At 37.4% G+C, this 12688-nt stretch overlaps 1 protein-coding gene across 1 annotated transcript in view; it reads right to left on the bottom strand.

Annotated features, from left to right (window-relative positions):
- The window catches only part of POLQ (DNA polymerase theta), a 119795-nt gene that overhangs the window by 25291 nt on the left and 81816 nt on the right, over positions 1–12688 (bottom strand). Inside the window, exons 23-26 of the mRNA XM_008516178.2 lie at positions 9477–9670; positions 4243–4380; positions 2840–3014; positions 306–432 (exon numbers count right to left, since the gene is read on the bottom strand). Coding sequence (XP_008514400.2) covers positions 306–432; positions 2840–3014; positions 4243–4380; positions 9477–9670 — 634 coding nt within the window. The remainder of the gene's footprint in view (positions 1–305; positions 433–2839; positions 3015–4242; positions 4381–9476; positions 9671–12688) is intronic.

Below are 12688 nucleotides of genomic sequence, written 5' to 3'. Positions count from 1 at the left end.
GTGTATATGGGGAGGGCAGGAGGCGGGATGTTCCTGACATTGCTAAACTCCTCTTCCCTTTAGTATTTGACTTAAGCATATTTTGCTGTTTGATTTAATTAATGGCCCAGGTTTTCAGCCTTTCACCATCAACTAGCTTCTCTATAGACAGACTCAGGACTTGAAATGGATATTGCCTAGAATAATAATATGTATTCTTAGAACAGACAATTAAACTAATTTCATTATTTTGCCTAATAGGCTATTTTTGAGCCATTAATACTCACAAAAGTATATTAACACATATACAGAGAAATAGAGTCTACCTGCCCATGGGAAGTAGGCCTTTGCCTAGGGCTTGGGAAGGTGGGCTTTCCCCTACTAGTGTCGGCATTTTGATCTCAAAATCTCTTGGCACATTCTGAATATTTGGTTCTGTAAAGGTTATTCGTCCTAAAACCAAGCAGAATGAAGACATAAAGTTAGAGGGGGAAGATCTGACATTTATTTTTAACAGTAATTGCATTTCCGATTTATTTTAAAAATGCATGCTCTATTATGGCTAAACTAAAATAAATTTATATTTAAACGAAATATTTTCCATTATGTTCATGTGTCTAACAATGATAACATAAGTACATGACCAATCCCAATGTAAGTGAATATATGAATCAGCTACAATATAATGCTTTTACATTAACCTAGCTCTCTAGAAAACAATCCCATGATACGAAGTAATTAGATAAATTGAACTATTCCTATGCTATAATGAGTACCAGATGTCAGCTCTATAAAATGTTTACAGTCATATTAATGAGTAAAGACTAATCAAATGGATCCTAGGAGAAATGATTGTCAAAGCCTTTCAAAGGAATGCACAAGATACAGAGAAGAGGACCTGGAGCAGAAGAGCACATGAGCGCTGAAGAGGGCCCAGCGGGGCCAGAGGAGCTAGCTAACGCGGGAGACGGAGGAGAGCTGAGAGCTGGTGACTGCAACATCACTTTCTAGACATCACCTGGCCAGTTTTCTTCATCATCATCACTCATCAAGAGAATTAATGGTAGCACTGACATGGCTGGACACTAGTGAATTTTCTAGGAAATAGCTATTTGTTTTAATGCTTATAGCCTTTATTTCCCCCCAAATATCTTACATTTTATTTATTTTTACTTATTGGTTGAATTTTTCTAAAACACATAAGCATTTTTCAAAAAAGTTGGGATGACTGACTTTGTTACTGCAGTTTTTATAATACATACATAGTGATACAAAATTCTTTGTTTTATGACACACTCTTCATTGTAACAGGCTCTCTACTAGCTAGTATATATAATTTCATCTTCTTTTAACACATCAGATATTTTAAGTTCCTCACATATTGTTTTTCTGAATAAACCTCTGATATTATATCCTTGATATTTAGACTTTAGTAAAATTAGTGCTCAATTAACGTTAGATATTAATATACTTATTATCATTAAATGGCCTGTTCGATGTTACAAGGTAAACAAATAGAGGAAGGAATCCAAGTCTCTGTCAGCACACTGTCTTCTTTTTTACAATAATACTTAATATTCAGGTCTATTGTTTGAATTAATGAGGAACACTGGCAGACAAACAAGATAGCAGAAATAAATTACAAAACATGGATGTAGTTACAAGGAGATGAATTCTATAATGAAATGGCTTTGCTGTGCTTAGGTAAGCTTGTATTTCTAAAATATTCTTTAAACGTAGGCATGGTATGATGAAAACCAACCAGAAAAAGAAAAAGGAATTGATTACTTTCTGCTTTATAAGCCACAAATAAATTGCGCAAAACCTTTGAAAATTCCAGGTTGATTTTGTTTTTTCACCAAGTATTTATTTTACATACGTTTACAGCATTAGCATATGTTTCCAAATGAAATTGAAATACCAACAAGGCAAGAAATGACTAAGAAGGACCAAGAGGTTAATTAAACAGGGAAGAAGAAAGGAGAAGTTGTTTAGAACAGAGAATAGGCAAGCAGAGAGAAAAGCAGCTCTTTATGGTGTCTCCATTTTTGGTAATAGCAACAACTGATAACGAGACACGCACTAAGTGCCACACACTATTCTAAATTAAGCCTCAGGATGACCCGGTGAGGTAGGACTATCATCACCCCGCTTTATACATGAGGAAACTTAGGCACTGAGAACTTAAGTCCCTTGCCTAAAGATTCAAAGCACCAGGATTCAAACCTTGTAAAAATCTGATATCGAAGCCCACATTCTATACCACCAATCTAACTGCCTTCCCCATGCAGGAGTTAACACTGCCCTTTCTTCTACTGCACACTGCATTTGGAAAATATTTATAGTTTTGCACTGCCTAGAAAAAGAATGCTTTTTTCCTTACCAGATTGCACTCATACCTATCCCAAGAGGGCTATGAGACACCCAAAGGAGTCTACTGCTTTCTTTTCTGATTGAGCAAAATAAGACACTCACTTTACACAGTTGCCCAAGTCCTACTTACATTCAACTTGGAGAGAATCGTAAAGAGGTTCAGGAGAGGGCTGAGACTGAAATTAGATAAAACCACTGACTCAAATTTTAATTCCTGGGTATACTCTCATCCAAAGCACAATCTCAGACCTCACAGTTACTCTATACAGTACTTGAAAGCAGGAACTATATCCTACTAAATCTCATCTCTGAATCTAGGTAGTATCCACCTATGCTTTGGATGTAGTTGTGTTTCATAAATGTTTATGGAAATTCATTGAACCCAATGATCAACACTTGAATTCCTTGGTCATCATAAGCAAATATTATACATGAAAATGTTTTTCTTTCAAAATTGGATAATACCATATTTAAGATTTCTCATTACCTGTAGCAGTGTGTGACTGTGATACAGGATAGATTCTTTCCATTCCAAGAAAAGGATTAAGACGCTTTGCCCGCTGCAGGGGAAAGACCACTTTGGTAATAGCATTCGTGATTCTTCTCCACTCTAATATCAAGCCTGGTAAAGGATGCAATGCCTTTAATTTATTCAAAATATCCTGCCAAGGAAATATAACAAGGTAAGATCAGATTCTCGTCCAAATTCATAGCAAACTAGAATCTCTTTTAGGTAAAAAAAAAAAATAGTCTCAAATTTAAATTTGGTAACTCCTGTATTCGCAACTCAAAATTACTGTTTGGGTTTTTTGGAAATCACCATAATGATAAAACTATGATAACTATAAATTATAAAATGTAAACATTTTAATGCTGAGTGATATCAATTTAGATCTCCCTTTAAAAAAATAAATGTGATGTCAACTTAGCAAAGTAACTGCCTCCCCACACCTCCCCCCAAGAGTTTACATCATCTCTTTTCTTTCTCCATATTTTCCTCCTCCATTCCTCAAGTGACTGGAAGTTTCCCAGATTTTTTGCTTTTTTACCCTAATACTTTCATAGTTTCCATATCAAGGAAAGCACATTTATCTTTAAAACTTTGAATTTTCCATGCTACAGAATTTGATGAACAGTTAAGGATTAGAAACTTGTGAAATAAAAGGGCCAGTGAGATCAAATAAAAAGCTTTGCTACAGAATGAAGCTGTAGAAACTTCCCCAAGGCAGGCAAGTCATAGTTAGGGTCAAAATTCTACAGAATGGCAACTTGCACTGCTCTCTCCATGGCTGCTGTGGCCGTACTTTATATTCTTATTTTTCTATTGGAAATCCATTCAATAAAAAAGCAAAATTAAGCCCTTTCTCTCTTCTCTCCCCTGCATAGTTTCCATGGATTGTGATTAGCAATTTTACTTTGAAATCAGCAGATTAGACTCTTGAAACAAACTCATGGAAAACATACTATTTTGCCCTGATATTGGAAAAAAATGTTTAATTAATTTATTTGTATTTGTATTGGCTGGATTTTTTTCTTTAATTCTTCTATGCCTTTGTTCATGTTCATATAACTACCCAAATTATACTATACTGGAAGTCCAAGAGTAGTGGATGTCAATAACTAAATAATGCCTACAGGTCTGAGTCTACAAACCTTATACTGTTTTAACAAGGAAGGACACAGCTGCTAACTCAGATTATAGTCCAGATTTTGACATGCTGGAATGTCTCCACAGTTTTTGTGGGCAGCTGAACCACAAACCAATTTGCTTTTATTTGAATAAGTTCAAGTGGTGGGCTATGTTGGATCTTGATTTCATCAGCATTGTTTCAAGATACCAAAATGCTAAAAGTAGTTCAGATTCTGCCCTGTGACTGCCCCAAAGAGCACCTTACTAGTGCTGAACTGTTTTCCCAGCCTTAGCTTGCGTCCATTGTCATTCCCTCTTCTGGTAGAACCCAAAGTTTTCTTGCCACCTTGATTTTTCATCTCTCCGTTTGGTGGCAACTTCAATTCCAAAAATAACACCTGCAAGAAATTAACGCTTCTTTAGCTAAGAACCAAATCGCAAATACTGTCATTCAAAAAACATTTTGGGGGCCAGCCCCATGGCGTAGTGGTTAAGTTCCATGCACTCCACTTCAGTGGCCCAGGTTCACAGGTTCACATCCTGGGTGCAGAACTACACCGATCGTCAGCCATGTGGCAGTGGCAACCCACATATAAAGTGGAGGAAGATTGGCACAGATGTCAGCTCAAAGCTTATCTTCCTCAAGCAAAAAGAGAAAGATTGGCAAGAGATGTTGGCTCAAATCTAATCTTCCTCAGCAAAAGAAAAAAAAATTTTTTAAGTTATTTGAGAAAACAATCTGTACAGCTCAACATGGGTTGGAAGAATTTTATTATTTTGGACAATTTGGAATTATCACACTTAATAAATAATGACAATGAGAATGAAAATTTTATATGTCAATAGGCTGTCCATATCCTAATTTAGGCACTATCCGATTAATACTAACACTAGGCTTTTAAATAGTCGAGAATACAGGAATGTATACTCTGCTGAACAACTGACAAATAAGCTACTGATGTTGAGACTTTAAGTTGCTTGGAGGATTATGAGTTCTCCTAAATACCCTTTGATGTGGTAACCAACGTGATTGCTCAATCACTCAAGCCCCATAGAGGGTCAACATGCGAGCCTTCATGGCTATTGTGTGATCACAAAAATCACAGAACACTAAGGTAGGAAGGGTCCAAAAAGCCATTTAATTCCACTACCATAAGGCTGGACCCTGAGAATCCCTGGGCACAAAAAGTCAAGAGAAGTTGGCCAACCCAATGTAACAATAACGAAAGCTGGAGAATGGTCGGTAAGCACCCACCGAGGAAACTAGCCCTATACAGGGCAGGGATCCAGGCTCTGGGGCAGAGGAAGATCCAACATATACCTAACTCACTCGCTCAAATTAGAGGGGATAAAACTCAGGCAACTCAGAACACTATCTACTATCTCTACTCATTCATTTATATATGTTGAGTGGGCTTTATTTTCCCAGTAATAATCTTAAAAATTGAAACTATTTGCATAAGTATAAGAATTTTTTCCACAAGTTGGGCCAGTGGTGGAAGGAAAGACATGCCTGTGCTTTCCTAGAACAGTAGTGATGATAGAAACAAAGATCTGGTTCCAGCTTTAAATAGTGGGGATAACTGGGTTCTTGGAAATGAAAGGTATTGAGCCTTACTAATAATGTTAGTAACTATTTTGTCCAAGAACTGTGTTATGTGGATGTGCATGTGTAGGGATTAGGGTCGTCATATTTAGCAAATAAAATTACAGAATGCCCAGTTAACTTTTAATTGCACGGAGCATACTTATACTAAAATATTGTCCATTGCTTATCTAAAATTCAAATCTAAGTGAATGTCCCATACTTTATCAGGAAACTCTAGTACAGATATCAAAGGGTATGTGAATGGCAAGATAGGAGAGAGAATCACATAACTGAATAGGAAAAATGAGACATCATTAAAGTAGCAATAAATCAACAACCCCAGGAAGGGAGATCTATCATGATTAAGACAAGTCAAAGGTCTCAAGTTACGTATTTAAAAGTTCTTTATCTTAAGCTTCTATTTTTGGTGAATCCTTCAGAATAATTGTGAAAACTTCATACATAAGTTACCTCTCCAGGTCTCAATGAATATATCTGTGAAATGAGGAGGCTGAACTAAACAGGGGTAAGAGGCACTAATACTGATTGAGCGATTACTACGTGCCACCCATTACGCCAGGTGCTTTAACATGCATTATCACATGTAATCTTTATAACAAATCTGTGACAAAGCTGAAAAGTGTAGACAGTTGGAGAAACCCAATGTTACACGGCCAGAAAGTAGTAGAATTAAGAATTAGAACCCAGAGTCTTCTAACTTTTTCCACTAACTTATACTTTCCTCTAGACCAGGAGTCAGTAAACTTTTCCCATAGAGGGTCAGATAATAGATATTTTCAACTTCGCAGGTTTTACTGTCTGACACAACTTCTCAACCGTGCCATTACAGAACAAAAGCAGCCACAGACAATAAGTAAATGAACAGGTATGGCTGTGTTCCAATAAAATTTTATTTACCAACAGGTGGCAGGCCAGATCTGGCCCCCAAGCTGTAGTTTGCTGATCCCTGCTCTAGACCGGTGCCACCCAAAAGAACTTTTCGCAATAATGGAAATGTTCTATATTTGCACTGTCCAATAAGGTAGCCACTAGCCATATGTGGCTATTAAGCATTGAAATGTGGCTAGCACAACTAAGAAGCTGAATTGATATATTTTATTAAATTTAATTAAATTTAAATAGCCACAAGTGGCTAGTGGCTCCTGTATTGGATAGCGCAGCTCTAGATGATAAGTAAGATTTTGCCCAGTTCAAAGATTCAGCTAAAATCACCAAAGATTAAGTAGTCCATGTGTGAAACTGTTAGATTACCTTAAATATAACTTTTACTTTAACATGAAGACCTAAGAACAGCCAACAATATCAAAGGCCTTTTATTCTAGCCCAGAGTTTGGTGTAGGCCTCTGGCTCACATGCCTTAGATCTCATCTGAATCACAAGGGTACAGATTTCTGCTTTTCCACCAAGCCTATGTGTGCTGAAATCCAGAGATTCTATATTTTTGATAAGTTCTCTATGTAATTTTATGTGCAGTCAACTGGTTTGGGGAATTCTGGGCTAAAGAACTCAAAAGAAAATATACAAAAATACCCCAAAAGGCATCACTGAATTCAATACAAATGTACCACGTGATTGGGAGAAACAAAGTTGCTTCTCTTTTTTTTCAAACATATAACTCTGTGACTTAAAAAAAAGAACATTTTAATGAGTATATATAACATTTATTGAGCACTTACCAGGAAAAGGGCACTATTCTAGCTGTTTTACATTTATCATTTCCTGCTCACAACAACTTTCTGAGGTATTTCTATCATAACTCATTTTACTGATAAAGAAATTGAGATAAAAAGAGTTGATGGGGGGCCATGCCGTGGCTGAGTGATTAAGTTCATGCACCCCGCTTCAGAAGCCTGGTATTCACAGTTCGGATCCTGGGCACAGACCTACCAACTGCTCGTCAAGCCATGCTGTAGTGATACCCTACATAGAAGAACTAGAATAACCTACAACTAGGATATACAACTATGTACTGAGACTTTGGGGAGGAAAAAAAAGAGAAAGATTGGTAACAGATGTTAGCTCAGGGCCAATCTTCCTCACGAGGGAAAAAAAAAGAGTTGATGTATTGGCCCAAGGTTACAGAGTTAGTTAATAAATGGAGGAGGTAGGATTCAAACCCAAGAAGTCTGGCTCTAAAGCCTGTGATCTTTACCAATATGTGACATTACTGAATTGCATCTAGAAGACACTAGACTTCAATGCTATCAAGCACCCACCCTGTATTTGTAACCCCTCTAAAGCAACCCAATCACCTTTTGTGGAGTGTGGGGAAAGAAGAAAAGAGAACACCAAACTTTGAAAATAAAAATAAGAGTAAACTATGTCAAAATTTATGTCAGGTGATAAAAATCTCATCTAGGTTTAAAAAAGCAGTCATAAAAATGCCTTCTTCATTAACAACTGAGAAAATTACCTAATTTTGTATTCTAAAAAAGATTTGGGGGATCCAGTGTCAAGATGGCGGCGTAGGTAGACTCTGTTCAAACTCACCTCCTCCCACGGACACAACAAATTTACAGCTACTCTTGGAACAACTGCCCCTGAGATGGAACTGAAAACTGGATAAAAAGGACCCCCACAGCAAGGGACAGTGCTGACTGAGGTGGAAGAGACAGAAATTCCTTTCTGGAAAGAAAAAAGCCACCTTCTAGCCACAGTGCTTCACAGCTGGCCAGGAGCACTCTGAAGGTATGAAGCCTCCCCTGGAGGAGCAAGGGATCTGAGTGGGGAAGCTTTACCACAATAAGCAGTTTTTGGACTCAGCCCAACTGAGATGAGTGTCATAATATCTGGCTTTGCTGGCTATTAACAACAATGGGAAATATCCCCAGAAAAGCCATCGGACTTACAGGGAAAAAAGTCTGCTTTTAAAGGGACCATGCGCAAATTCACCCACTTGGGAAAGGAACCTAAAGTCATTAGAAAGAAAGGTGCACAGTTCTTTGGTGAAAAGAGACTGGCCCCACCCAAAGGTAAGCCCTTGGGCAACTTGTGGGCCCTCACAGGTGGGGTGTGTGAGACCTCTGCAGTGGGGTGACTGGGTCCACTTCACGGGGTCGGAGTGTGCACATGGGGAAGGACTGTTTTGATGTGTGTGTGGCCCTGCGGGCAATGGGGCTTGTCAGCTGCAGAAGACTTGTGCTTCACAAACAGCCACAAAGGGGATCAGCCCCACCTTCCAAAGTGGGGTGCTCCCATGCCTGGGACCTGCCCCACTCAGCTGCAATCCTGAGACAGCTGACAACAGCTTCGCTCACCCATAAGTAGAAGATAAAGACAACAACAAACAATCACATAGAGACATAGGTTGGATTGGTGGTTACCAAAGGGGAAAGATGAGGGAGGAGGACAAAAGGCGTAACAAGGTACATGTGTGTGGTGACGGATTGCAATTAGTCTTTGGGTAGTGAACATGATGTAATCTACACAGAAATAGAAATAGAATGATGTACATCTGAAATTTATATACTGTTATAAACCAATGTTACTGCAATAAAAAATTAATTTAAAAAAAGATTTTAGGGTGAGGAAGGGGTGAGATTTCATAAAAAGACCAACTTCAAGGAGAAACAGCTACACTGCTACACAACTACCACTACAGATCTTTTGTTCAACAAATATTTACTGAGTGCCTCCTTCATTCTAGGGAAATCCTCTTCTCATGGAGCATACATTCTAAGAGCCTTCTTTACTACCTTCCTATTTCATAAATATAGACATAAATTAGATGCTAGAATACTCCATCTCCAAAGTAACCTGGTTAACTGAATTTTTTTTTATTGATCTTTGATGATTAGCTAAACACATCTAGGAAATACATACACACACAAATCATTTCTAACTCTAAAAATTACTTTTCTAAACTCCCTATCCCCATGATACAACCTCAGCGATGTCATCTGAACTGGTGAAGGAAAAACTGTGGCCGGCTAGCTGATAGGCTTGAGTCTCAATTGCATCCAGCTTGGCTTGCATTATGTGTTTCTGACTTTCACATTCTGCAGTACTAAAGCCAATTCCATTTAGTTCTAGCAAGGCCAAGCAGTACTGAGAGGGCATCTCCACTTTACAGAAAATATCTGGAAGAAAAAAAGAAAAGTAAAACATTAATTCACCAGCTAATTGACTAGATCAGCATTATTACCTAAACACATACAGAATTTTTCTAGGAAATTCTAGAGATGCTATGCAAGCTATCCTTCAAGATCCAGTCTCCTGAGCAACATTCTCAAACCAACAATGAAAGGCGTGAAAGTACTTTCCACTTTTCCACGTAAGCACTAGACTACTATCCTTGTCTATGCAGACAGTAGAAGAATTGGCAATCTTGTGAATAATCTGGATTACAAGAGACTATATTTCTGGGGTTGGCCTGCTGGCACAGCGGTTAAGTTTGCACATTCCGCTTTGGAGGCCCGGGGTTCGCTGGTTCGGATCTGGGGTACAGACATGGCACTGCTTGGCAAGCCATGCTGTGGTAGGCGTCCCACATATAAAGTAGAGGAGGATGGGCATGGATGTTAGCTCAGGGCCAGTCTTCCTCAGCAAAAAGAGGAGGATTGGCGGCAGATGGTAGCTCAGCGCTAATCTTCCTCAAAAAAATTAAATTAAATTAAAAAAGAGACTATTTCTCCCAAGATAGTGTTTCTGCTTCTACTTTTAGCAAGAGCAAGACAGCCAATCTTATTTGCTAAGATGACTACAAAGGGTTAATCCCCTGAAATTACAGCCAATATCCCTGGTCCTATGGCATGAAAGCTTGCACAAAGAACTAAATATGGAGGTTTTATATTTTCCAATGCTCTTACCAAAGAGTAAAGGATAAGTTCCTGAAGTAAGAATCAGAGCATTTTTCTATCTGCTCACATTTCTCAACAGGGTTGTCTTCATTCCAAATCAGTTTTCCCAGTATGTTCATTAGAATATTAGTCTCAAAAATCCTCTAAGTCAAGGGTGGAGTTGAGAGACACTGTATAATGTGAGTTTCAGCATTTGTATACTGTTCTTGGATATTCATGATGCCTGCTAATATATTTAAGGCTCTGAGAAGACCTGAAGCAAAAAGGACTATTTAATTTTGTATTAACCAAAAGTCAAATTATTTGACCATAAAATCCTTCATTTTATGATACTTATTAACATCCTGAAAAGTGTCAATAGAATGCACTGTGGGAAATGCTGTCCTAAATCATTAAGAAAAAATCCATACCAAAGACTTCAGCTTCCAGTACTATGGGGTCACTAGGACTCTGAGCGACCCTGGCCTGCCCTCCCCAGCTCCACATGTACCCCTTCTTTGAGGCATTACTGGTGCTAATCAGCAGGAGAGATCTCCAGAGACCACTAAAAACAAACAAGTGAGAGCTACTGGCCTCTAACAGTCAGGAGGAGTTACTGGGCAGTCAGAGCCTGGCTCTGGAGGCCTGGACACAGAGCAGAAATTCATGGGACGTGGGACCACAGAGAAATAAGAAACTAAAGTCAGAACAAGCACAGTCAGAGCAGACAAAGTCAGAGTGACAGGGAGCCAGCCTGGATCCTCAGGCAGTAGGAAGGAGCTAGGTTGTCATGGGAATGAAGTTCTATAGCCAAAAGGTTGAAGGAATATAGATCTTTTAAATAGCAACAGGAGGAGAAGCTGATCCTCAGACTTCTGTTCTGAATCAAAACTCTCAAGGAAGGTTAATGTGGTCCTTGGATGCATTATAGTTTGGTAACCAGAAGAAGCAAGAGCAAAACCTTTCTAGAGGAAGGCTTCTGCCAAGTTAGGATCGTGTTTGAACTCACAGAGAATATAAAAAATACAAGATAGCAAAGAAATACGAAAATAAAGTACAAATATTTCAATAATCATAATGAATAGAAATACATCAATAATCACAATAAATTGGTAAATTTGTAAAAAAAAATAGGTAAGTTTGAAAAATAAATGAATAAGCTATACTTTGTTTATAAGACACATCTAAAGCATAAGGACCTAGAAAGGTTAAAAGGGATAGAAAAAAGATGTCTGAGGCAAATATCAATCAAAAGAAAGTTACTGCTGCCATATTCATTCCAGAAAATAGACTAAGAATAAAAATCATATTAGTAGTAGAGCTGGTCACAACATAATGACAGAAGGTTTAATTCACCAGGACGATAAATCAATTTGAAACATGTATGCGTCTAATAAAATGGACTCAAAATATACAGTTAAAATTGACTGAACTACAGGGAAAATTAGATATAGAAGATTTAAACAACAACCTTGACATAGATATTAAATTCTGCATCCAGAATTAGAATACACATTCTCTTACATACGCATAGAACATTTACACAATAGTTCAGGTTTTAAGGCACAAAGCAACTCAAGAAATTTCAAAGAATGGATATTATACAGCCATGTTCTCTAACCACAATACAACTAAGTTTGAAGGTAATAATAAAAGTACAAAATAAAAAGTTTCTAAATATTTGGGAATTAAAAACCAATCTTCTAAATAGTTTATGAGTCAAAAAGAATCATAACAGAAATTTTTAAATATTTAGGACAAAATGATGAAAACATTACATGTCAAACCTATGAGATACAATGAAAGTAGAGCTTCGAGGGAAATTTATAGCCTTAAATACCTACATTGGAAAAGAAAAAAATGATTTGACAAAGTAATGAGTGTAGTATCAAACTTAGGAAAAGGACTGCAAAATAAAGTCAGGAGAACTAGAAGAAAAGAGATAATATGCTGACAGAAATCAAGGAAATAGAAAATAGAAACGACAGGAAAGATCAAAGGCAAAAGTTGGTTCTTTGAAAAGACTGAAAAATTGGATAAACTTCTAGTGAGATAGAACAATAAATAATATTATGAAAGAAAGAGAAGACATAACAGATAAACCAGAGATGTAAAAAATTCAGCAATAGCTTTATCACAATAAATTGGAAAATTTAGATGAAAGAGATACATTCTTAAAAAATTATAGCTTACCAAAACATAATTAAAAAGACATAATTGAATAATCTTATAGCTATTAAAGAAATTGAAGTAGTAGTTAAAAATATTTCCACAAAAAAACAGTTTACAGGCAAATTCTACCAAAATTTCAAGGAAAAC

The sequence above is a fragment of the Equus przewalskii genome, chromosome 18, assembly GCF_037783145.1.
Source record: "Equus przewalskii isolate Varuska chromosome 18, EquPr2, whole genome shotgun sequence".
NCBI lineage: Eukaryota > Metazoa > Chordata > Mammalia > Perissodactyla > Equidae > Equus > Equus przewalskii.
This window is presented reverse-complemented; position numbering and strand designations above follow the sequence as displayed.